The 27,163-nt window shown below is 41.6% G+C and overlaps 1 protein-coding gene across 1 annotated transcript in view; it reads left to right on the top strand.

Moving 5' to 3' along the window:
• csmd3b (CUB and Sushi multiple domains 3b) overlaps positions 1-26,068 on the top strand; it is a 478,068-nt gene extending 452,000 nt beyond the window's left edge. Inside the window, exons 59-72 of the mRNA XM_050035068.1 lie at positions 2,773-2,955; positions 3,125-3,301; positions 5,812-5,991; positions 6,585-6,758; positions 6,943-7,116; positions 14,454-14,527; positions 16,049-16,160; positions 16,263-16,442; positions 18,639-18,698; positions 20,745-20,903; positions 22,165-22,301; positions 22,713-22,800; positions 25,166-25,301; positions 25,909-26,068. Coding sequence (XP_049891025.1) covers positions 2,773-2,955; positions 3,125-3,301; positions 5,812-5,991; positions 6,585-6,758; positions 6,943-7,116; positions 14,454-14,527; positions 16,049-16,160; positions 16,263-16,442; positions 18,639-18,698; positions 20,745-20,903; positions 22,165-22,301; positions 22,713-22,800; positions 25,166-25,301; positions 25,909-26,068 — 1,994 coding nt within the window. The remainder of the gene's footprint in view (positions 1-2,772; positions 2,956-3,124; positions 3,302-5,811; positions 5,992-6,584; positions 6,759-6,942; positions 7,117-14,453; positions 14,528-16,048; positions 16,161-16,262; positions 16,443-18,638; positions 18,699-20,744; positions 20,904-22,164; positions 22,302-22,712; positions 22,801-25,165; positions 25,302-25,908) is intronic.
• The last annotated feature ends 1,095 nt before the right edge of the window (positions 26,069-27,163 follow it).

Here is a 27,163-nt window from a genome sequence, read left to right as displayed (position 1 = left end):
GATATACCACCATCTCCACTTTGTAAAACAAGCTAGCTCTGCTGAGCGTCCCACACAATTCTTACTAGAAACGTTCATCTCCATGGCGATCTCCCTCCAGCCAGATGAGAACTTATATAGGTTTTTGTATTGAAATAAGGAAATGTAGTGTCGGTAATTCCTCACTTCAGCGTCGTGATGCAGCCGTCTCTCGTCCATTGCAGAGCCTTCGACGCGTGCCACAGGAATAGAAATAGAAACGGGGTGTCCCATAGAAGTTGAGCTCAAAATGGCGCGACACGTGGCATTGTGAAGGGATGCTAGGACAGTCCAATAGTAAACAATGCAATCAAACTGATGTAGTTGCTAACGTTCGTGAGCGTCGCATCCAGTTAGGACAGGGTGTCAGTGCAGAAGCCCTAAAGAAAATGCTAAGTTAGCGGTTAGCTAGCTATGAAGTGTTACGTTAATAAAGAGGCGGTTAGGGTAACAATCACATCTTGTTATTTATAAGGTGAATCAAGTTGTAGTTTATTTGGAGCATATTATTATGAACATTTATGTGGGTCTATAATTTATCCATTACTAGAAATACTGTCACAAGCTGTTATTATGTCACAAAAAATACATAAGTAGCTCCTCATTTAACCAAGCCCCTCCACCGAGGCTTAAAATATTCGCTGTTGATTACTACCAAACCTCCAGAGCCCCAAAAATGGTATTCAGGACAGGCCTAGTTCAAACAGTTTGATTTGTTCTCCTACCCCTCTCTATGCGACAACCTACAGTAAATCCCTGGATCAGACGGGTGAGAAGGTCATAGCCTGTAGTTTTTCTCGTCCAGCTTTATGAGAACTTCTGCAAACCTGAGCAGAGGGGCTTCAGCTCAATAACCCGTGAATTTACCCAAGCCAGAGTACAGCCAAAATCTTTCTATCAGATGGATGTGTGTGTGTGTGTGTGTGTGTGTGTTCTTGCACTTGCTACATACTGAGGACCAGCGCGGGTTTTTAACCAACAAAGTGAGGTCATTTTTGGGAAGTGAGGACATTTTGGCCGGTCCTCACTTTGTTTTCACTGAAATTTCACCACAAGGNTGTGTGTGTGTGTGTGTGTGTGTGTGTGTGTGTTTGTGCAGATGAATGTGTGTGTGACCGATTAGTGGTTGTTCCAAAGTCACCTGAGGGAAACGACAGAGATTACTTTTCACAATGCTCTGTCCCACAGAAACCTGCACGCATATGTGCACGCACATTCAGGCGCACACACACATTGAGGCACACAAACACACACACACTTGCACCAGTGACATCAGGTAGATTGGTTGTTCTGCCCGTTGAGACCAGATACACCCGAGGCTACATGGTGACTTTGGAGCTATGTATGTGTGTGTGTGTGTGTGTGTGTGTGTGTGTGAGCATCCAATAGGATCTGTGTAGGTGGTGGTGTCTCTGAAGATGTATGTGTGTCTGTGCCTTGACTGGTTTTTGATCTGTTCCCGATATTCAGAAAGAAAAACCTTTAATCTTGCTATAGACCATTTCCTTACATCTCCGAGCTTTTAAAGACAAATAATCTTGACACAACGCGTTAACAGTTTATTTGTTTACATCTGAGAAACCCTGAGGCATAAGAAAAGAAGTTATGTCATTATGTGTTGTGTCTTTGGTATGTGTAAGCTCAATTTAGCAGCAAGCCTCTAGATATTTGCAGCAAAGTACTAACCGAGCCAAAGTGAATTTAGGTTATTTGTCAAAAGTATGAGGAAAATCACAAAAACATTGCAGACACCTTTTGGAAATTCTTAAGATGGTTGTTTATCACACAAAGCGTTTTTGTTGCACACTTTGAATTAATGGTCAATGATAGATGTGAATGGTAAAGACGGTAAAATATTCAGTCTGTGTACTGGGAGCTGTTCATAGTCTTGCATAGCTAGACCTATCTCCACAGTGCTGTGTCAGTGCTAGAGAAAGGTCTGGAAGCATCCATTATCATTCTGGTATAGGGGAAAACGCTCTGGGTTGTTTGTATATCTCTAAATCAATCACAGTCATCTTGGGCGGCGCTAAGCCCAGGAGGCAACGGTGGTGCCCTTGCAAAATGGTAGCATGCAGATAGCAAGAGGGGAAGAATGCCAGCTGAGACAGCCAGCCAATGGCAGACTTATACCCACAGTCTACATCCAGTGAGTCAGACTAAGCTGTCCAGAACTAACAGAAATTAATTATATGCACATACAAGCCAATGTAAATTGTAGACCAGTAACAAAATAGGCAATAGCGACCAGAAATATTTGGTTTGTACATGAGGGTGACAGTGTGTGTGTGGAAGTGTGTGAAAGTGTGTGGGTGTTCCCAGGAGCGTGCTCTGTCTGTCAGGCAGAATTTGCTGACCAGGCGGCTCCTGCAAGGGCACAGTGAAGACCACATACACACACACACACACACACACACACACACACACACACACACACACACACACACACACATAAGCTCTTAAGGCAAACATATGCCCCTTGTCACCAACATATGTGTGCAGTCCAATGCTATTTGTAAGGAGCCATGTCATACTTGAGTACCCAGAGGATGTTGTGTACATCAAAACTGGAAGCCAGTGTTCACGTCGCACTGCTTCGCTCACTTTATAATGTTGTTGGTGAATGATAATTCCAGGTTAGATCATTTTCTCGTTCTCTCTCGTCTATTTGGGTTTTTAATTTGTTGAAGATGTCAAGTACTCTACTTTTGAAGTTGGGGAACTAACTCTGTCTCCTTGTTTCTCTCTCTGTAGGCGACACAGCCGGTTCCTGTGGCGATCCTGGCATCCCCTCCCATGGTTCAAGGGAACAAACCGATTTCAGGATCCGTTCCAAGGTTCACTTCAGCTGCACCGAGGGCTATGACCTAATTGGTTCTGCAGAAAGGATGTGCTTTCCTAATGGGACATGGTCCGGCACACAGCCCTTCTGTAAACGTAGGAAGATACTTCTACTTAATCTCAAGATATTATAATCCAGCACCTTGAAACTGATCCAGTTTAGAGATCTACCCATGTAGTCTTTTTGAGTATCCATTGTCACAGAGCTGAAGCTCATTGAGATGCATGAGGCCTTCTCTCTCTCATGCTCTCATTCTCCCCCCAGCTGTCCAGTGTGGTAACCCTGGCACTCCCAGTAATGGCAGAGTATTTCGTTTGGATGGAACAACATTTTCCCACTCTGTCATCTACTCCTGCATGGATGGCTACCTGCTCACCGGCGCCACCACCAGGCTGTGTCAGGCCAACGGCACCTGGTCAGGAGTACAGCCCAACTGTACCAGTAAGTTATCTGTGTCATTATTAAGGGATGGCTGATCAAGTGATAATTTAATGATATCTGATGCTACAATAGTAATCGCAGATTTCTGCAATACCTAATGTTATTATTTTGAATGTGAACTTTTACATGAGGTGACTTGGAGGCTAAAGAGCAGCCTGTCAGCTTTATGTATCACTTACTATATATAATCTGGGTATTAAATCCTTGCTTCGCAAAAGACGTCAAGTCTGCAACCCATAAACATCACCAAACTCCGGATGTGTGATTATAAGGTTTCCCTTCCTGCCTTTTGCGACCCTATTTTATGCCCCCTTTTAAATTATTCTGCGACAGTGTAGGTTCTGAGTAATGAAATCAGCCTCAAATCTTTATGCTCCTGCGAGACAGACTTTATCGAGTGACATGAATAACCTTGATCGTTGTTTACTTTAGCTAATTTGCTTTTTGAACTCTGCAAATAACCATAAAATATAACATTCTCTTCCCATATGAAATGCGACCCAAGCCATGGTTGAACAAGTGTTAATCAGTGCTGCATGTTACCCGGACTACAAAATCTGCATGTAAAGTGGCGTGTAATATAAACAAATAACGTGGAGCTCACTCGCAAACAAAATACCTTGTAAAACACATTTCTACATTGTGTCCCAAGGTGAAATTCACTTAGCTCAGGACCCCACATGAAGAGAGCTCCAGCAGTATTTTAGTGTTTTTAAATTGGTCAGTGACTTTCCTGACTTTAATGCACTAAAATATCCAGCAGGAAGGAACAAAGAGATAGAAATGCTGAGAAACCACATTTCCTCAATATGGGGTCCTGGAAAGGAAAAAAGAAGTTTGTAAGAATCCCCTGACTTAAAGGAAATAGCTTTTACAGTAGATTACAATACATCTATTAACAACCATGACAGTATCTGGGGTGGGTTTAAAAGCATTTAAAGTGCCTATTAGACTATGAAGGACAGTGATTTATAAGTGCAGTCAGGGGAATCCTAATGCCCCTTAAAAGTGTCCCAGGACAGCCTCAGCCATTTTTAATATTACTGTTGATTCATTCATAAGAAGTGAGGCCCGTAACAGAATTTGAAGAGATCATACAGTCCGATCAGATCCACTGTCCACTGTGATCTATACAACTTAAAATTACACAAATAAATAGATATATAGTGCAGTGTGGTTATTACTGCATTGATAATATGCAGTTGTAGTGAAGTCATCTCTTAAATCAGGGGTGCTCAAAGTTTTGATGACTCAGTGCCAATTTAGGGAGCCAGCATTTGATTGAGGGCTGCAGAGGAAAAGTGCAACTTAAGCTAACAGCTCTAGCATTGATGACAGAACGTAACTCTTCCAACACTTATGAGGTGCCACTAGTTGCAGCCAGTCACTTTCTACAAGTTGTCACCTATACCATGACAAACGCATGTTAGGAGAGCGCAGTTTAATGCAGTCTATTAGTCGTGTGTTAAATGTAAGCTGTTGAAAGTGAAAGTATTGAAATGGACAGCAAATATAATGAATGTATGCATGTAAATCATGTTACATTCAATGTCTGCGCAAAATGCTTCTGAGGGCCGCCATTGGCCCGCAGGCTACACTTTAAGCAACAGTGGATTAAATCTTCTGACAACTACAGACTTAATCTAGAACTTTGCCATCTTGATGTATATGTACTTTGGAGGGTCCTCTCTCAGCCGAGACAGTTTTGAAAAAGAGTGATAAAAAAAGATTTAGAACTACAAAAATAAATCAAGTGACAGATCCGTGTGACACCAACAAAAATCTACTCCTCCCCCCTTTGTCCCCTACAGTATCCATCCTCTTTCTCTACCACTCTATCTATCCTCTGTCACCTCCACTGTTCCTGTCTTTCTTTTCTCCTCCTCTTTCTCTCTCCTTATACTAGTGCACTACTTTTGTCTCCCCCTTCTGGCAGTGAGAGTAATTACACACATACTGTGGATGCGTGCTTATCACAAATGCCTGCAGGTGAGCTGGCCACATCTCCCCCCGCCTCCAGAAGTGCTCTCCTTAAGTCTTATTTTGGTCTCTAATCCTTCCTCTGAACTATGAGTTTCTTTTTTCTGTAGCATCCACCCCAGAAAATCTTCTGGGACGCTTCTTGGGATTTTGCGCCATAGCTTCCTTGCTGGAGCTCTATCGCTATAATCTCTCCCCCCACCCTGCCCCCTTCAGCTCTGACTGGCTGGCATAAAGCATACCACGTCAGGTGCACCAGCATGGAGAAGTTGCCAGAGACACTAGACACCACAACTTCGGGATATTGCAAAATAGAGATAGCTTTCTCTTGTGGCTAACAGCTTAATCAGCAATGTGGGAATTCCTTTCGCAAAGGCTTAAATATAACAGACATTCATTTATACTCCAGCTTTAAATCACATATGTAAAAGAGCAAGAGTGGTAAGCAAATTCCAATTATCTTGCACCACAGCATCAACTGTCAAGTAACCTTAATCTCTTCCTACGATCCCACTTGTCCATCTCCATAGTGATAAACTGCGGGGATCCAGGTGTGCCAGCTAACGGCCTTCGCTACGGAGAAGACTTTACGATTGGTCAGAACATTTCCTTCCAGTGCCAACCAGGATACAGAATGGAGGAGGATGGATCACCTGTGAGGACATGCACCCAGAATGGGACGTGGAGTGGCAATATGCCAATATGTACAGGTACATTAAACCACTTTATTCAGCTTAAACTATCCTTGAACATCTATCATTTTTCTGTTGATTATAAAATAAAGCCACCAGTAACTGTACATTGTAGAGACGATGGAACTGGTATAGAAAAGGCCTCATGTGTGCAGGTAGCATAGCACCACTGATGTATTCAGAGGAAAGCTCTAAATCCAACTTAAACCCTTGCATAACCCCAGCTACTATATAAAGACTCAAACAGCAGATTCTGCACATGGAGCATTATTGCCTCTGGAGAAATTCAAGAAATACAAACATATCAGAGAATATGAGTCACAAGCAACGTCTTGTAATTTCCGCGATTAATTAAAACTGTATCTTTCACTGAACTTGACTGAAAGTCTTCCCAGACAAAATGTAATTGGTAAATATTATGGCTCTAAAATTATAAACTAATTTTCCAATCAGCCGTTGAAATCGATGATCCAATCAGCCAGCCTCCCTCTCTCTACAGCTATCAGTCAGTTTACAGAGCAGCATCACCTGCAGCTGCTTAAAACTGGATTCTCTTTTTTTTCTGTCTCTCTCTTTCCTAACACCTCCCGCTCTCTCTCTCTTCGTCATAGCGGTGACCTGCCCGGCTCCCCCTGCCATCAGTAACGGGGTACTGCAGGGCAGTGACTTTGAATGGGGCAGCAGCGTGAGCTACAGTTGCTCACCTGGATATGAGCTCTCATTCCCAGCTGTTCTGACCTGCGTGGCCAACGGCACCTGGAGCGGCATGCTACCACAGTGCTTGCGTAAGAACACAAACACACACAGACACACTACCACCACATCACCTGATATTAGTCTTTACCAACCATCAGTTACAACTGAAAAATCTACATTTGTCCTTGAGCTACCTAAAAAGTGCTTGTCAGCAATATTAGCACCACATACTGAAATGGGACTGTGTGTGTGTTTGTGCTTCTGCATGTGCAGCCAAGTTTTGTGGGGACCCAGGTACTCCGGTCGGTGGGTTCAGAGAGGGGCGAAGTTTCATCTACCAGTCAGAAGTCTCCTTCACTTGTGCTCCTCCTCTCATTCTGGTCGGCACGGCAACCAGACTCTGTGAAAGTGACGGTACCTGGAGTGGCACACAGCCTCGCTGTATAGGTAATTATAATCATTTATACTCACAAAACAGGGAGGCCATTATACTAATGAAACATATGATCTGGATATTTTTGGAGTGCATCCTTTGACTGTATCGGTCCTGCAATTTTTTGTGCACTGCAAAATCTGTTAGTTCTATTGTCCCAACATGCACTTATTGCTATGTTGGCCAGACAATGCGAAAGTGACAGTACCTGGAGTGGCATAAATCCTCGCTGTATTGGTAATTATAACTATTTATGTTCACTTGATGACCACACAAAACAGGGAGGCCATTATACTAATCAAACATAGCCTGGTTCCAGACCATAGACCCCGCCCACTCAACTGAGTAGGCTTGCATTACTGGTCTGGCATACTGCAATGAATTTGAGATTTATCNTATTTCGCCACTAATCGCGTTAATGGAGGACCAAATTAAGGAAGCTGCTAAACTGGATTTAACGGCGATGCAGCTGGGCGTGCACGACAACGGAGATATTTTAAACAGGCAATGCTTGCTTGTTTTCGGCACCCCTGGTGCATGGATACTAATGACGTCAGATTCTGGGTGAGTCGTTGATCTCTACTGATTGGTTAGGGAAAAATCAAATTCCCTCCCCCTTGTAAATCGCCTTCAATGGAAGCCATGTCAGACTGAAGGTTCTGGGAGCTTCAGTCTGACACTCTGGCTAAATCAAACATATTATCAAGATGTTTTTGGAGGGCTTCTTTTGACTCTATTGGTCACGCAAACTTCACTCAATCTCAACTGCAAGATGGCTTTGGGTCTTGGTAGAACTGTGTGTTTAATCATCCTTTTTGTGCTACCTTAGTTTGAGAAATATGAACGTAAAGAAATATGAATGTTTTTTTTTCTTCTACAGAACCCTTTTTTTTAAATAAAATATGCCAAAATTCTCAAATGTTAAATGTTTAAACACAAGCAGCCAAAGAAGAACATTTTCTAATGAATATAGCCAGTAATTGGCAACATTCTAATTTAAATCATTATTGTTTCCTAATGAGAAACTAATTAACACGAGCATGAATCTGACCTGACATTGAATGCCCATTTTCAGTACTTTGATCAACAGTCAGTACCAATAAAGTATTGAGATTTGAAACCCAGACCCACAGGTCTTATTCAACCAACTTAAACCATCTTTGACGCTGTGTTTCTGAATAAATTCATAAATGATGTAAGTTGCCCTGGATTATGCTGTTCAACCAAGTCCCCAACTTGTTCAAAATACAGTAGCCAAGATTTTAACCTTAAAAATTGATTTAAGATTTCACTGATTACTTTTTAATAGTTCCTGAATATATCATCAATCATTTATCCCACATAAGCCGGAGCACAGCCTGCTGTCCTCAGGCAGGGGTGTCTGACCCACTTCAAAGTCTGAGCTAGAATTAAAAGTTGGTGATGGTGAGTCCATGAGAGCCCCCAGACTTTCGAATGATATTTCTCAGGAGGTAAAATACTTATGACATCACAGTGTTTACTGTGGAATGGTTGGGGATGATTTTGAAGTGGCAGCTGTGGGGCTACAGCGTTACTCTGCAATAGTGATGTTAGGGTTGCGAATGAATCGTTCGAGTGACTCTTAAAGAGGAAAGAGTTAAATCAATTTGCGAGCAAGAGTGAATCTAAAAATCTGCTTCTGTATTGCGCATGTACGGTTGTGCATACGAGCCGGATTAAAGTCTGCAGAGAGCCACTGGACTGTCAGTCAGTGCAACCCTCGTTCAGCACACTACCCCTGAGCCGAAGAACGAGTTGTTCATGAGCAGAAGAACAAGTCGTTGACAAGTCATTCACAAGCACACACACCCTGAGCCGAAGAACAAGTACAAACTGCTGCTCAGTGACAGACCTTCGTTCAGGGAGCTAACCCAGTAGCACAAAGCAGACCCACCAATCCAAAGCAATAGCAGATTTGAATTTGTATGTAATCAAAAAACTATAAGAGGTGTCCATGAGTCGGTTTCACTGACGGCGGGTGAACGTAACAAACCTGTACTCTACAATTCTCTTCCATTCTGAAGTATGGAATTTTCTACTAACAGCCACAAACAGAGTGACAGCTGAACAGATCCAACGTGGTTAAATACATGTCTGCAGGTTCAGTATTATACACACATGTCTTGTGTTTGACATGTTTGTGCCCTCACTGCGCTTCATATTTTATAAACTATGATAATCTGGTCTCGGGGTCACATCTCTCAGCAAGGCACCATCTTACTCCCTCTCCCTCTTGTTGCAGTTCTCTTACTCAGAACTGAAATTGCATCCAGTAACTACTATTTTTCTTTTGTGATTTATTTTTTCTTGCTACGGCGGCAGAGATTGCGCCAGGCGGCCCGCCACAACAGAACATTACCAGCAGAAACGCTGAGATCAAAGCATAGTATTACAGCCTTGTTTTTATTATCGCCCCATTGTGTGCACGTTTCTTTTGTTTAATATTGTTTTTACTTGTTTTTAATGTGTTTACTTTCCTGACTGAATATTTGTGACCTACGAAACGAATTACTTCATTTACACTAGACTGCCGGTTTATTATGACTGATTTGCGGCTCACCAGGGAGCCAGGACTGGCGTGTGAGGTTCCTCTCCTTAATGATCATCTCAATTATTGACCCATGGTTGACGGCCACATTTCAATTTAGTGGTGGGTTTGCTGTGCAGAGCAGCTACTGTTCTGTCAAAGTTAAAGTTACACAGACTTATTGGAATAATAATGAATAGTGACTGGAGGCTCATCTGAGACAATCTTGCAAATGAAAAAGGAGCCTTAAGAGGACAAGCCTTCAAGGATTCCACTGATGTTAGTGGAAGCATAATTTCCAAATTGGCAACTCTTCCTCATAAAAGTGCTGCTTCTCTCACTGTTAAACAGAACTGGTATCTTAGATGGTCTGCCTTATAACATACAGTAATTATCCCAACTTTTAAAGGCAGTGTAACTGAATATTACAAGCTTATGTATTAGTTTTAGCTTCAACTAAAATTGTGGACCTGTACAATTTAAAAGTTTGAAATAATATTTTTTATAAACTGTAGTTTTTACAGTTGTACCGTCCCCCCCTGATGTGTCCACTGGATGGATGTGGCTGCATCGTGCTCACTGAAAGGGTTTTTAAAGCTCTGTGACTCCAGTGAAGCAGTCTGTTCTTCAGCAGCCACTTTTCCAGTCTGTTTGGAGTTGTTTTGCCAACATTTTTGGAATATACAAGCATACTGAGAAAATGTTCACAGCTCATTTAGGATCGACACGGTGAAAGACACACAGAGGCTGTACTTTAGCTGGGGGCCTTATGTGCTTTCTATGTTTCATGAGTAGTGTATGTATGCATAATGCAAACAGTTTGTTGTGAGCAGTGTTTTGTAGATACGTACAGCGAATGCTTACAAAATATGTCTTTACACATTAATGAATTATTTGTCAGTGAATATATACGCATGGGTGGACTTCACACTTAAGAGACGTGAGCTGCTCCAACAAAAATAGACCAGGGGCCAGATACATACAGCTCTGTATAGATTCACAGCTAAAACCGTGTGTATGCACAAATGCAGAGAAGTGCACACCCATGGTTTTTGAAACATTTATAAAGCCGTGTGTACGCATGTTTCTGTTTCATAAATCTCCATCACTGGAGCTGGGCGCACATGCACAAGCCTCATTTCCGATCTCACAGAAACGCCCTTAAACATCCCTTTGCAGTTGAGTACTCCTACTCAGCCCACCACTCATTCAACAATGCCAATGTCAGTGAGAAATACGGCAGAGAAAGCACGATTTCACCGACTGTGTCACAATGGCAAGGTTCTATAATCATGCTAGAGCTGTCATTATGTACTACTTTGACTATTCCTAGCATCAAATTATCATCAAAGAAAAATCTCAATCATTATTATTAAATGTCAGAGGGGCGATCAATGACTCTTTTATAGCGCTTATGTTAAAAATGAAAATACAAAGTGTCACAACAATGAAATAAAATGATCATTAACAGGGAGATAGGCCTACTGGCTCAAATATAAATTAAAATAAAAAAAGTTCTCTGACTGCCTTCTGCAGTCTTAAGACATGTAGGCTACGTCAACTGGTGACTTGTACTTGCCTGTAGGTGTGAATGGTTGTCTGCCTCTCTGTGTCAGCCCTGTGATAGAAAGGCAAACTGTTGAGGTTGTACCCTGCCTCTCGCCTAATGTCAGGCCCCAGCCCCCCATGAGCCTTTACTAGGGGTGTAAATCACCAGTCTCATCACGATACAATATTATATGGATTATTTGGAAAGGGTTACAATATATGCAGATATTAAAAAGTCTGTCGCAATGCGATTTAGGGGCCTGCGATCGATATGATACATTATTATCTGCCCATTTAACACAGTCAGTTACAAAAGAAGCTGCCACCCCTTTCTTTCTAAAGCAGCACATGGGCTAAGTTTACCTTCAGGGCTTTCTGCCCAAAAGTCCTTTCTGAAAGAGATATTTTAATTTTAACCCAAACCATCATCTTTTTCATAAAATTTCAGGTCTATCTAGCTAAAAACCCTGAAGGCAAACTTCTCCAAACAGCCATGAAACATGGATTAACATCATCATTTAACACAAGTATTAAATTCAGCTAAATAAAATTGTCAAGGTTCAAGGACAAAACAATTGTTTTCTGCTAGTGACCCATTATTAGCGTTAGCATGTTTACAAAGCATAAATTAGCCTAGCAGCTAGCGGACTTTTTCCTCTACTCATACTTTAACAGATTATATGTAACCTCATTATTGTTCTTACTCACAGCTGGTTTAAGTCACTGCATCTCCTGACAGAGCAGCTCGGTTGAATTTTAGCCTGCGTGCACATTTTTTCAGCCCAGCATTGTTGATACAGAGCAGCTAATGTTGCTGTCGTGAGAAGTTACCAGAGTGAGCTGGCCGTCCAGGCAGCTAACGTTATGTCGTGTTTTATCCCGTAATGGCATTGTTTACCCCTTTATTCTCTGAAATCCAAAATATTTCCACACTGCTGATTTATTGCTGATGTATTCGCCAGTAAATAAACATTGCCTGTTGCTGTTTGACAGTGACACAGACCTTCAAAATAAAAGCGTATCCTAAATATGACAATATAGATCGATGTTTTCACTTTGCATCGATGACATTGGATTGTTGATCATTGAATCAATATATCAGTCCAGATTGATGGATCGTTACACCCCTGTGTGGTTAAAATAATAATATATATATATATATATATATATATATATATATATATATATATATATATATATAAAATATTATATAAAATATAAAATATTATAAAATAATAAAAATCAAAAATACACAATCATTCAAATTCACAAACACCCCAAAAAAACGATGTTATCCATTTCTCAACCTTTTATTTAGTCTCGTCCTTATCATATCACCCTCATTAATCTCAGCTAAAATCACGTGTCTGAAGTACAGCGGTCATTCTCACCGCACATTCCTCCTTTATAAATACCAGTTTATGGGTGGGAAAAGGCGTACGCAAAACAATGCTACTGTATGCCATACCATATCACTACAGTCAGGACATAAAGATCAGAAAATTATTGTGATGCTTCCTTTGAAGATAATGAGTATTTCAATATATCATTGGTTCATCAGTGTTTCTGATGAACTGATTCCTTGCCTCTGAAAGAAAAGCTTTATATTTTAGTGTATTTGTGATACGGTCGGGCGATTGCTCCTTTTTCATATAATCCAATCATGGTTACTCGGGTGGGTGAGGGGAGCTACGTCACAGCATGCCAGTGAGTACATTTAAATATTTAAAATTTAATAGAAATGTCTCCTCTATTCATACAATGGCTCCCTTTTAAAAGCGTGTGTCTGTGATTGGTGCTGTAATATCACAGCATCATGTTCTATTAAACATTATTATCTTTAAAAACACAATCAAAAACATATCCATAATGTTAGCTGCTCATGTGGAGTGCAGAGTAAAGTTTGGGTGAGCAGGCATATGGAGAATAGACATATGATGTGTCAGATCCATGGGAAAGAGATGGCAAACCGGTTTGCAGTTAAGGATTTAAAATTCACTTGTCACTCGTGCTGGCACAGGGCTCAGCGGGCAGACATGCCGCTCCACCAGAAACATCTTTAAATGCACGGTAGGGTGCAGATTCTGGGGATGATTTTTTTTAACATCTTAGTTCTGATAGCTAAGTTAGTTACCTTAATATTGGCGTGGTAAAAACCAATCAATCATCCCCTCAGTCGGCAATGTGTGATCAGACTGGTGGCACATTTAGCCAAGAGGTTAGAGATAGCGCTCGCTCACAAGCAAAACACAAGTTCACACTGCAACTTCCAGTATTTAGTTAAAAGGCTTCCAAGTATGGGCATCCACATCCAACTTCAAACAAGCTGCTGCTATCCAGGGATTAAGAAGAAAATGAGCGGGGATATTCAGCACACATTACAAATGGTCCCACTGGGTCAATTCAGCACCACATGTGATGTTTAGAGCACCACTTCACATGTCTGACTCCGAGCAGGTGCTTAAACATCAAGTGTGGTGATGAATTGCAATAAATGAGAGCTTTTGTAATGCGAACAGACACTTGACTCTTTGTTCCTTGGTAGCACCAGATAAGGCATGCATACGGAACTTTACAGCTGCTATAAAGTCGAATGTTCCTTATGAAATAGACGATCTAAAAATAGAGGGCTCCCTCTGAAGTGTTACTTCACTGATGTAAAGACTTAATCTATAACTACTGAAAAAAGTAGACGTGGTTACAGCGTGAGTGTGCTGCTTGTGAAGGGGAATCTCTCAGTTCTATATCGTGACTCTTTAAGATTATGAAACCAGCACAAGCATGCACACAAACATCGCAGTGAAGTGAGAGTGTAATGCTCAGTGTTGGGCTTTGTGTGTGTGTGTGTGTGCTTGGGTGATATATTAGTGTGTGATTGCAGCTGTATGTTAGCGTGTGATGTGTATTACTATGTGACTGAAGCAGAATGAGTTTTGAGCTGAAGCAGCCTGCTCTTTAAATAAGACAGACGAAGGGGGGAGGTGGGGGGGGGGGNCACACACACACACACACACACACACACACACACACACACACTCAGCCTCTCTCACACACACAGCCTCTCAAAGCTAGCTTCGTTTTCTGATAAAGCACTACTGCCCCCTGCTGTCCTGCTCGGGATGTACACCCTGCTGTTACCATGACAACAGAGGAGAGGAAAGGAGAATTGAGGGAGGACATATAATGCTACTGCTAATTTATCTTTCTTTTAGATTTTGTGTGTAATTACTTCCACGCCTGTGCTGTTCTTTTCAGAACCGACCAAAACCAGCTGTGACAACCCCGGGACGCCGCGATACGGCTCCGTAAACCGGACCTACGGCTTCAAGGTAAAACATCTGCACTAAGAAACTAACTCAATCTACTTTCTTACCCACGGAGGTAACTTAGGAACTAATCTAGAGCATGTGGCTGGGGCTCTGTTATTAGGTATAATTACATTTAGTAAGTACAAAGACAGAGATGGTAAGGAAAGAAGGAGGAGACAGACAGAAGCAGAAACTGGAATATTTAAAAAAGAAGACATTTAAAGATCAAACTTGATTAATGGGAAAGTAATTTTACAGATGACTCAATTATGGAAGGAGTTGTTGGAGTTGTTACTTGCAACCGTTTTTCCACGGTAAACCATGGAGGTGACAAAGTCTCTGATCGTGTTTTGTCTATACTGTAATTTTGCAAAGCCCTCTAAGGCTGATTATGATCTGTGATATTTCGCTAATTTAACTGAATTTAATTGAATTAAATAAATGCATATTTAGACAGGAAGGGAGCGGAGGGAGAGGGAGGATTACATGCAACAAAGTTTGAACTACATGGTCACATGTTAAACCCCAAGGCCATCAGGATGCCCCATGACTGATTAGTTTTAAACCATTAATTTTAATCTTAATACAGTGCCCATATGCCTTATGTACTGTATGTTAGTAGTTATCAGCTGTCTCTTGTGTATTTGTTGTTGTGTTTTATGTGTTTTTAAAGCCCATCTAGGGACAGCCATTGCAAATTAGCTTAGGCTATAAATGCTGTGTGGCATCAGTTTATGATACTTATCCCTATACAATCAACACTGACATAAAATAGTCATCCCTGCTGCCCCTTTCTTCAGCAAAATTCACAGTGGGTGCTCTGTGCAGAAATGCATTGTAAAGTTCAGCCGAAGCTAATGTGAGGCTTCAGCTCTCCAATAGAGTGGGCATCCTCATCAGGCAGCTGTGTGTAGGTTTATTGCTGATGCTGTGTCCTGGCAACAAACCTACATGCAACTACCAGGGAGTATCCCTCCACTGCAGCTCAGCAAGGAAACACTGGAAACAAAGAAGTAATGTCACTAACATGACTGCAATGCTGGAAAATAACCACTTGATTTGACGAACTACTGAAGTTTCAGTTACGTTCAATTATGAGCAGAACGACGGCTGGGGATTTTATTCCCAATTTGTTGTGGAGTGGTTGCGTCAGGTGGGGATTTCTCCACAGCCAGTGTGGACAGCAGGAATGATTCTCACTCACTCTTTAAACTTAATCACTGTTTGTCATGTGACACCTGTAATAAGAACTGAAAACATCCTAACCTGTTTGCTAAACATGATGAGCAGGTTAGATTGAGATAACAGCCATCAGTTTTTATGATATTAAATTCCAGTTTTTGCCTGGATACGTCTGAGAATAATTTTAGGAAAACCAAAGATGTTAGGACACAGCTACATTTATTCATCTGCCCACAAAGACATCTCTGTAGCACTCCTTTACTTTGAACTATTTCAGAAAATGTTAAAACTCTCATTATCCTTGTCACTGTGTGTGCCTGTGTGTGTGTGTTTTGTCTCACTCTCTCTCCCTCTCCACAGGTGGGGAGCGTGGTGTCATTTCAGTGCCAGCCAGGTCATTTGATTCAGGGCTCTTCCTCTCGAACCTGCCAGCCTGATCTGACTTGGAGCGGGGCGCAGCCCGAGTGCATACGTAGGAAACGTTACATCTCATCCTCTTGTCAAACTTATCACCCATCCATCCTCTGCCTGTCAGACTAACCCCAGTGCACAAATGTCTCCTCCTGCCCTCCAGCCCATGCCTGCAAGCAGCCGGAGAGCCCGCTCCATGTGGACGTGGTGGGGATGGATCTGCCTGGTTTTGGCTACACCTTGGTGTACAGCTGTCAGCCTGGCTATTTCCTGGCGGGAGGTTCTGAGCACAGAGTCTGCAAGAGTGACGGCACATGGACAGGAAAAATGCCTATATGTCGAGGTTAACAAAAAACCTTTTCTGTATTTGAATGCCACATCTTTATGCCTCTATAGTACATTTAACTGAAGAGTTTGTTCGTAGAAATCGAGTGAGTGAACAGGCGTTGAGTGTGTCTTGCTCAAGGACACTTTGTCAGCACGCATACTTGGGCAAACTGGCCATCTGGAGTAGGGTGAGATACATGGTGGGCTGGTCACTGGTCTGGCAGCCATGATATTGAAAGAAAAAAAGATACAACAATATCCTATGGTGTTTCATCCTTCATTAGATGAAGCCTGGCCAGGTCCTTACAGGTGAGGTCATGAATTCATCACATCTGTTGAGCCAACAATGACAGACTGAGAAACACCGACCTGGCTAACAGATGACAGAGTTCAGCAATCGTATACAGTAGTAAGAAAATAAACCACTACACGCCACATTCAAACACAACAACCCACCCACAGATAACAACAATACACATATGTTCAATCCTTTTTACAAACCCTATTTCAGTGTACAAAAACTACTGTGACCTTATTTGGAGATGTAATCAAGCAGCCTCTGTTTGACCATTTTCTTCAAGGCTCGCGGGTTCTCCTTCATTGCAAGAGGCCGTTTGTTCCACTGCGTAGCACCAGCGTAGATAAAAGAAACCTTACCCATCATGGCTTTATATCTAGAAATGTTCAGGTCAGCTCCCCTAGCTTTGGTATTGTGATTATGACCTTCTTCTAAGTTCTTAAAGTAATTTCCAAGGTGACCAGGGACTCGCCCATTTAAGATCCTATGGACCATATTAATACGACTTGCTCTATCGGCAACAGGGAGCCATTGGAGCTGAAGTGAGACCCGCCTACATGACTCCTTTGATTCAGCTCTGGTCTTACTCTCAACAGTCTTTCGTGATACTTGGAGGTTCTGTTTCAAGGCTTTATTAAGGGTTAGTTAGGGTATGTGATAGTCAAGTTAAAAAATGTTTGTACAGCAGCATGTTCCCATAGATGAAATACCACCTCCAGTAAATAGAAGCTTAAAGATTTTAGGATGTATCTCTTATACTACTTGTTGTCAGTTTTGTTTTATTTTGGTCCACTAGAGCACATTCTCCTAATGAATATGTCAGCTAATGCAGCCATTGTGACCTATTGACCCTTTATCTGACGTTCTATATACTCGCATAGAATACTCTCCATTAGGGAGTACTTAAACTACATCAATACTTGCCAGCACAATCTCACCATAATGTCTTTTTTGTAGCTGCTCTGGAGCTTTCAATCGTATCACACAATCAGCAGAAGGAGTTTGCCCTGCTGAAAATGGAATTGTAGATGTTTAAATTTCCACTTTTCCGAGCACTTTAAGGACTTCTCGTCCATATTTGCTCGCGAGTGGAGATTGAAAGTGCCCTCCTGGCCTTGGAAATAGTTGCAGACAAAACAATTTCACCCCACAAGGTCCATTTAGTAGCTCCTCTGTTGTATCACAAACTTCCATCAACGCTACTGCAAATAGCAAGGTGTGCAGTCCATAATATGTACATGTTAGGCCCATTTGTGCGTTCTTTTGCACGTTGAGCTTTTGTCTTATTCATCAAGACACGCCAACAGATGAAGTTGTGGACCCACCTCTGAGCAAGGAAAAACTGCAGGCTTCAACTTTGAAGTCATTTCATCGAAGCTGTGACCCTTTCGACCCGATGCACCCTTTAAAATTGGAGCACTCTCTGATGCAATTTGAGATTCTAGAACAAACACCCCCTTTCTTTGCTTGCCTTGACTTGTTGGCAACAATGGCTGCATCTTGAAGGGATGATAGAGGCTGCCCTGAATGGTCAAAGCCGAAGTGTCTTCAGGCCACTTTTAAAAGGGATCCAATATGCACGACAATTATCGGTCGTGAACTCTATTTGCATTGCCTACAAATAACCATTAAAGAGGATTATTTTGGGTGACCCTTTCCAACACACTTGCTGCTCATTATGCACATGTGTGACTATTAGTGACCAACACTGCATTCTGATTTTGTAATTTGGTAGTATTAAGTGCACTTCTCCCTGCATAGTGTCTTAAGATATCAGCCGACAGACTGGTAAGTTAAACAAGAGGCAAAGCAAAACCTCTTAATATCTCTTCAAACCGTGTCCCCGCAGCTCTGCTCATGTGTTTTAATGGGACATTATCTTTCACCCTGTGTCTCTCTTGTGTGTGTGTGTAGCTGGAGAGAAGAAGAAACCTGTGAAACCAGCAACAGGAACTCCCAGCCCCAAACTAAACGGTCAGTTCTACTACAGTCTTTTCTATTCCAGGCTAGTACAGTCCTGTCATTCCTTGTCTATTCTTATCTGTTCTATTTTGGTCCGGTTTAGTTTGCTCTTGTCTACTATAGTTTAATAAATTCTGCTCTGCTCTGCTCTGTTGCACTGTGTTGTTCTTCTTGTGTTCTTGTCGATTGTGTTGTGCTTTACTGCTTTCCATCATAGTTCTAAATAATTTATTTTTCCTCACTGCACATAGAAAGGTGAATTAACCACGGTGATGTTCTGCTTCTCTCTGTGCTGCCGTTTTGTTCAGTTCTCTATTTTCCTGCTCGGCTCCGTGGTGATGTGTCCAACGCGGTTGTAATTTAATAACTCTTTGCTTCTCGGTGCACATGAAAGAGTTCCTATAGCTGCTGCACTGTATGCACAAGGTCCTGCAATTATCAAAGCAGGAAGCAGCCTCGAAATTTACTGAAAGATTTTGCCTAAAGCCAAATGTATTACATATGAATATCGATTTATAGGCCTCTTGAACTTTTGTGTATTTGCATATTTACTGTGTTTGTAATACTAATTAGGCACACGAGAAAGGAGTCGAAATTTGATCCTATATGTTTATTTGATTTAAGTTGGGGTTTTTTTTCACTTTTAGAAAAATAACTTTTTGTCATATATATTGAAACAGTTAGTGCATCCACACAGCAGGATATGACAGATAATCTGAGAAGAAAATTGAGGTTCCTCAGCCTCCTCATACTTCTAATGGCACGTGCAGGAATCCGCCACAGCGAAAGGAAAATAACCAATCAGAGCTGAGGAGTCTCTAACACAGCGGTCAGACTTTGAAACTAAGCAGCACTGATCAAATATAAATCAGGATTCTGTTACTGCATTGCCTTTTTCTCACCTGTTTTCAAAAATGTTTAGAAACATCTTATAGTGTACTGTATAGTTGTAAAATGAAAAAGTTTGTGACCCAGCTGCCAGGTTGAACAGTCGAGGGTCTGGGTCTAGACGCTGGTGGTGGTAGAGGTGGTGAAGATGAGATGAGAGGAAGGTGGAGAAGTGGCTGATGATCTGGATGAGTAGAGGAATGAGCCTTTGTTGAGCTTGTCCAGGACTCTGGATACGATGGCTGGAGGTGAACAGGGTGGAGGAGGGCGTGACCGACAATTCTACCTAAAATGACAGCTGACAGCAGCAGAGGAGAGAGCAGATTTAAAATTTTGCAGCAACATCCTGATTGGCTGATAGAGATCATGGCGAAGTTTGATTGGATAACTAGAAGAGTGAACACCCACAGTCAGCTGATTAGAGGAAGCAGTGGGTATGGGATGGAGAGAATTGTGAGTGGATGAGGACAAAGAAAGTCTTCCTGATTGAACTTACACTGAGCTTCATTAGAAACACCACGAGAAGACTATCTGTCTAATGTTGTACTCATGTTGTACGGTGTGGATGTAGTGACAGTTTTAGCAAATATGACAAAAGTTATTTTATAAACGTTACCAACTGTAGCTTCAACTAAACTTCATAAACTCTAATATCTCACTGATCCCCCTCTGAGGAAAGATTGGTATTTAAACTCAACATCCAAACAAATGTCACGTGCCAGATTTACCGTCCCTCGTGCTCCCACTGCCTTTCTTTTCATACATCCATGAACCCTCCCCTGTCCTGTGCATGAGCATGAACACCCCCTTTTTGCTGATTGGCAGGAATAGAGTTGCGTGGTTTGGTCCAAGCCAGTTCCAGCCAGGGATGTGCATGAGCACTAGACTTTTTTAAACACACACACACACACAGAATGAACAGCTATTATGGACAGAGATATTCGCTGAATTGAATAGAAAGTGTATCAGATTGCATTCACTGACCGCACCTTTACGCAGTTTACTTTACTTCGTTTGTGCATATATATATATATAATATCATCATCAATCATATTATAGTTTTGAGAATGTTAACTGTTAATAATTAAGTCAAGCAATTAAATGATAGCTATAAAAAGACATGATATATCTTAAGTATTTTCTCCTAATTTGTTCTGCTCTGTTCTATAGTTCCAGATGACGTATTTGCTCCTAACTACATATGGAAAGGTTCCTATAACTACCGTGGGAGGAAGCAGCCTATGACACTGAGCATCACCAGCTTCAACTCCACAACAGGGAGAGTCAACGTTTCCCTTAGCAACGGCAACATGGAGCTGCTCCTATCAGGCATGTTCAAATATGTATAATTAGTTTCAACCTCCATACTCTCTATATAGAACAGTATATGTGAGCTGTCGCTTTCACACTGTATGTCATGTAAATCTACCTACCGTCGACACATTCACTGCGACTCTGAATCATTTGTTGTGTTTTCTACCGGTGTCTGGATTTCACCACTTTCCTCGAGCTACCGAGCTTCTTTTTAATGTCGTTACTGTGTTTGCCCCCAAAATCACACAAGCACTTATTCACACACAGACCTCCCAGGGTCCAACAACAGCATCAGCAGGGGGTTAAGACCCTATTAAAACACAAATCCTGTTGAAGCTAGAATTGCTTCCTGGAGTTTGCAGAGAGCAGAAGCACCATATCACAAAACCATGCAGCTATCAAACTTTTAACATGCATCTTTGGGCTCAAAGGAGCAGCTTTACTGTAGATCAATAACAGCTAAAGCTGCACTTACACAGGCACCGAAAGGCCAGGGCCCAGTTGCATACAGCTTGTTTTTTTCCTCTTAACACTTCGCTTAAGATGTCAAGTTTGCCTTACCTAAGCACTGCATAAAGGAGGAGTTCAACATTTTGGGAAATACACATCTTTACTTTTTTCCTGAGAGTGAAACGAGAAGACGATATCAATCTTAGGTCAGTGTATTATGTAGGAAGCTGGAATGAAGACGTGCTCAACCAAGCTGAGAGAAAAAGGAAGAGGCTTGGGGAAGCAGCAGGCCTGGCTGTACCCAAAGTGAAAATGACAGTACATGTTTGAACTATGTCTTGACATGTGGTTACTTTTTTTTTAAAGATATTTTTTTGGCCATTTTTGCCTTTAATGGACAGGACAGGTAAGTGTGAAAGGGGGAGAGAGAGAGAGATAGGGAATGCAGCAGAGGGCCACAGGCTGGATTTGAACCCAGGCCGCTGCGGCAACAGCCTTGTACATGGGGCGCCTGCTCTACCCACTGAGCCACTGACGCCCCAAACACGTGGTTACTTTTTGTCTAAACATGCTGTCACAACTCTGCTGTCTCCCAGTTATACGCAAATTTCTTCAATCAATGTTTTGTTTTATTTCACCGCTGCATTCAGATCACTTTTATCTTTACGACTTCCAATTGGACATGATATATGCATCTTGCTGATGCACAAGGGGGAGAAGAAACACATGCAGAGAGATCTAACGATCTGTAATAACCCAGCCATTGCATTCTGATGTCTTTCACTCTGTTATATTGCAAACCAGTTGTTTATTCTGTCCTCTCCAGGAGTGTACAAGGCCGCTGAGGCCAGGCTGTTACTGCTGATGTACCAGGTGAACTATGCGAACCAGGGAAACCAGCTCAAAGATTCAGCCATCTCTCCAGCCAAAATCATAGATGACTCCTGGACCATGGATGGATTTGTAAGTCTCAGTGGATACAGAGTCACAATCTACTTAATTAGATTCTGCAGAGTTGGATTAATTTAGAGAGGTTAAAAAAAAATGTCACAAAAGAAATGTGTCTTATTGTAGTTAATCAAAAAATACAAGACAGACAGTTTCAGTGTGCGAACCTGTTTTTGTAAAGGCATTTTACTGCAGCTTTAGGAATTTTAATAGACACATTCAGGTCAGTCGGAGAGAGACATCTCACTGCTCTTTACTTGGCATGGTGTTTAAGCAAAGCTGATGGTATTTGTCAGTCAAGAAGTATGTCTTGAATTCATACACGTTGCCTTGTTGAACACTGAATATAACCAACCTTTGTCCCTCTCTTATTACTATATGTGCCCCATGTTTTCATCCTTTCTCATCTCCTCTCTTCCTCACCAGGTGTCAGCAGAGCCTGATGGTTCTAGTTACGTATTCCAGGGTTTTATTCAGGGAAAAGACTACGGACAGTTTGGACTGCAAAGACTGGGTAATTCTCTCTGGGTTTAGTAACAGCATCACATGATCACCGTGTTTCTTATTAGTCATTTTGGACTATAAATGATAGTTGGAAAAATCTGATAAACTCCTTACAAGAACCTCACGTATAGAGAAAGTGATCAGGGAGCTTTTCTTTGCTGACAACAGTGACCTTATTGCTCACGCTGAGTCAGCCTTACAGTGGAAATTTCCTTCACCAAGACCAAAAGCTGCTCTTCAGACTTTTAGTTATCCTACAAGGACTGAACTCCATAAACCTGCAGCCAAAGATGACTGACATCTTCATCAAACAGAGCTGAAAGCAGCCCCTCACTTTAAGTTATCACCAACTGATCTGCAGCGCTGCCAAAACAGACTGGCCAAAAACGAAACATTTGGGAGATAACAACAAATTTAATAAGATCTCACCACTTCTCCAGTCCAGTCTAGTCCAGTCCATGGACATCCTGCGAGTGAAGAAAAAAATGTAATCCTCCAGCATCCACTGTTGACAAGATGTCACTCGCACCTGCTATGTTGAGAAATGCCAGTTCTGTATGGGCCTTGTCCGTTACCAGAATCCCTGCTACAGATATCACACACACTGCACAGAATGACAATAACTACTAACAACATAAAGTGCCGCTATTATAGGAAGACTTTATTTCAAATGTGGAAAACACTGTTATCTTTTTATATAACAAAAAAAAATCTGTTTTGAAGTTAAAGGAATACTTAGTTAAAGGAATGATTATTTGTGTATTAATTACTCGCCCTGTGTTATGTTGAGTTTGTAAAGAAAACTTTGATTTTCTCACATGCCCTCACAGTGAACAAAGAATCCAGAAACTGAGAAAATTCTTGATGAATTGAAGTCATAGGGGTCCAGGTTTAACAACAGCAAAACTATGTCAAAACATCAGTTTACAAACTCTCATGTAACTTAGTAACTAATGTAACTATAATCCAAGTCTGATTTATCCAGTTGAGGGCTCTGTACTTCCCAGACAGCCATTTCTGATGAGAAACTGAACAGAAAATTAAACTTAGGGCCTGTCACAGTACCCACACTTCCTCTAAAAATACCCACTTGCACTTGGTTGTTCGTTCACGTTTAGGCTAGTGGTGTCCCAAAACAGAATTGAGGTAGTGGAAGTGGTTTCCAACACTTAAAACCCGCCCTAGATTCCAAGGGAGCCCCGACCCACACTTTCAGTGAAGTGGAGGATGAAATTTCCCAGAACACCTTGCGAAGTCAGCAACTTTGGCAAGTTTTGGAAAACAGTTTGTTACTGTGCAATCAGAATGTAGGCTATACAAACAACAGATAGTTGGACTAGCGTAAACTCATCAGCAACTCGGTTGAACACAGTGTCAAAATATTTAAACAAATCGACTTACCCGAAAAAAATCGATAAGAACTAGAAGACGTCGTAGGCGCCCCCTGTTTTCAGCATTTCTTCTCCGTTGATTCATCAGACGGAGAAGAATAAACATAGCACACGCCACAACACAAGCGCTGGAGCCAGCATTTTCAAACCTGAATCTTGCATTGCTACTACACGTGGCATATGCCTGCACGTCGGCCACATCGATTTGCACGAAGTGGTGACTCATTTCTTAGGGAAAGATCTCTACCCTAATATTTCTCACTTCCCTCATCAAGTGTTATCTCGCAAACGAGGGCACTCGATACCAAGTGGAAGATTTAAGTGGTAGAAATGGGACTGGGCCTTAATCTACGCTCCCTTTAAAGCCAGACTCCATTGACAAAAAGAGTAATTTTACTTCACTGATTACAAGAGCTGCTTGTGTACCTATGCCTCAATCAGTTAGTTTGTTTGTGTCATTGTGTGACTTTGGTGTTTTAAATGTTTTATTTTTAGTTTAACCAAAGTCACAAAATAGCACAAACTACCTAACTGACAGAGGCAGAAGATGACCAAGAGCTTCCATGTTCAGTGAGGTAAAATTGCTCTTTTTGTCAGTGAAGTCTGGCTTTGAAGATGACATTGATAAGTTTTACTTTTGGTTCAGTTTTGAAAAGGGTTGTTTGTTTTGGTAGTACTGAGGATACAACTGGATGAATGAGACTTAGATTACACTGAATGAATTGTGTGAGAGTTTGTAAACAAATATTTTGTTAAAATGTTGCTGTTATTAAAAGCCATTTTTGGATTCTTTGTTCACTGGAGGTATACAAGAACAACAAAGTTCTCTTTGCTAATTTAATGTAATGCAGGATATTACATTGGTTGATATACAAATGGTCATTTATGGGGTGAAGTGTTCCTTTAAAGCAATCACTGTCCTTCCATTGTGTTATCTTAAGTAGTTGTGTAAACAATGACAGTGCATCTCGTTGTGTGTCACAGGTCTGAACATGTCAGAGAGTCAGAACTCGCCACCCCCTCAGCTTGGTACCAACAGCAGTTCTGTGGCTATCGCTATTCTGGTGCCTTTCTTTGCTCTAATATTCACTGGCTTTGGATTCTATCTCTACAAACAAAGGTACGTGCTAAGAAAAAGTGTATCGGCTTTAAGTGTATTTCCGCAGTAGAAAAGAATATGTTCCCTCTCACTGCATTGTTACTTCACCTCTGCTTTTCATTATTGTCATACAAAAATGTTGAATGACATTGTTAACATTTTAAGAAGCTGTCTGAGTCATGAAAACAGGAGCTGCCTCGGTGCTTTGGTTGTTGAGGTGCAAAGAGCCAGTCAAGTCATTGTCTGTTGCAAACTCTGCTGCAAAACAATTCTGTTTAGGAGGTGTTAAATTGGATTTTTCAGAGATATGATTTAAGCACAATTGACTGGTGTTCGCATTGTTAACAGATGCAAATAACTTCTGTTCTGCTGTTAATATCTCAAGAAAAAGCTCGCTTAAGGAATTAGTTTTGGATGGGCTGATTGGAATCTCACTTGGCTTCCTAAAGAGCACAACACTCTCTCTAATCCTACTTAAAGCTTGTTTACTATGTCTCCACTCCCAAGACTGCATTCACTATTGTCCACTGGCTCCCCAGTTATGTTTTTATGAATAGGCAATTATAACTGTTTTATCACTCTAATGCTGTATTTATATTTTCTTTACTGTTGTTTTGTTTTTCCACAGAACAACACCAAAAACACAGTACACAGGCTGCTCAGTCCATGAAAACAACAACGGCCAGGCTGCCTTTGAGAACCCCATGTACAACACGAACGCCAAGGCTGTGGAGGGGAAGGCTGTTAGATTCGATCCGAATCTAAATACTGTCTGCACCATGGTCTGAGGATTGATTATCCTCACTTAAACTCAATGACTCAGATATCTAATGGGACCACGATTGGTGCAAGGCTAAGGAGGGGAAAAGCCGTATGCTTCGACTCAAACGTCGATGTCGTTGGCAACACGGTCTATACATTGATTGCTAAAGACCTTCAGTCCCAGTTCAGAAACCTAAGCTCCCCAAGCAGAGGGAAAACTGTCCACTTGAAACCAAAACCTGGCGTTGGTTCCTTTCACTTACAGCATTTTGTATCCGCAGATGAAATTTAAACTTATGTGAACACAGATTTGTCTGCTAGCTTTGACGGATGCAACACAGACTGCGAACTCACAGTGAGATGTGACATCGAGTGAAAGAAAAGGATGCAACCCCACAGAAAACTTTGGCGACTCTTACCCATCTCCAAACCTAAGACTCAGCTGGTCATGGATAGTTTATAATTTGATTCTCAACCAGAAAATTATACTTCGACCTCTTATTTAACCCCTCGCAGTGTCTCTAATACCAGTAGTGATGATTAAGCCATGACCTGCTTGATGGTTATCATGATATGTCATCATAACCCAATGCTGAGTTTTGTATTTCACACTGAGTTTAGGAGAGAAGGACCTGCTCTCCTTGCCTGGTGAGAGGGAGAGCACATCATCAGTGCTCTTGGCCATGGTTATACATCATGGAGATAAACTGCACTACAGAAACAGGCTGATTTCATTTGTACCACGTTGTCTCCCCAGCTGTGCTGAACAAATCCTTACTGTGAGCATCAAGGAAGAAAAATGGCCACAGATGGGAAAGTGTGACACAAAGAGGATGATGTCACAAAAGACACTGTGAAGCAAAGCAAACTGTTTCTTAATATCTGGGTTCAAAACTGACAGTAAAAGACGCTGTCACCAGCAGACCATCAGTAAACCAGTTGTGAATAGGAGCCTATTTCTAAAATGACCACGGAATACAACACCCTCGCAACCAGGACAGGACAACCTCCCGTCTCCATGACAACCAGAGGCTGGTATTAACAGTCTCTTGTCTTTTTCTATGACTCTAATACGGCTAATGCTAGCAGACAGTAGCAAAAGTTGCTCTGGAAAGAGACTA

Source organism: Epinephelus moara, chromosome 22 (genome assembly GCF_006386435.1).
Source record: "Epinephelus moara isolate mb chromosome 22, YSFRI_EMoa_1.0, whole genome shotgun sequence".
NCBI classification, from domain to species: Eukaryota; Metazoa; Chordata; class Actinopteri; order Perciformes; family Serranidae; genus Epinephelus; species Epinephelus moara.
Note: the sequence above shows the minus strand (reverse complement) of the source record. Positions and strands in the feature narration are given on the sequence as shown.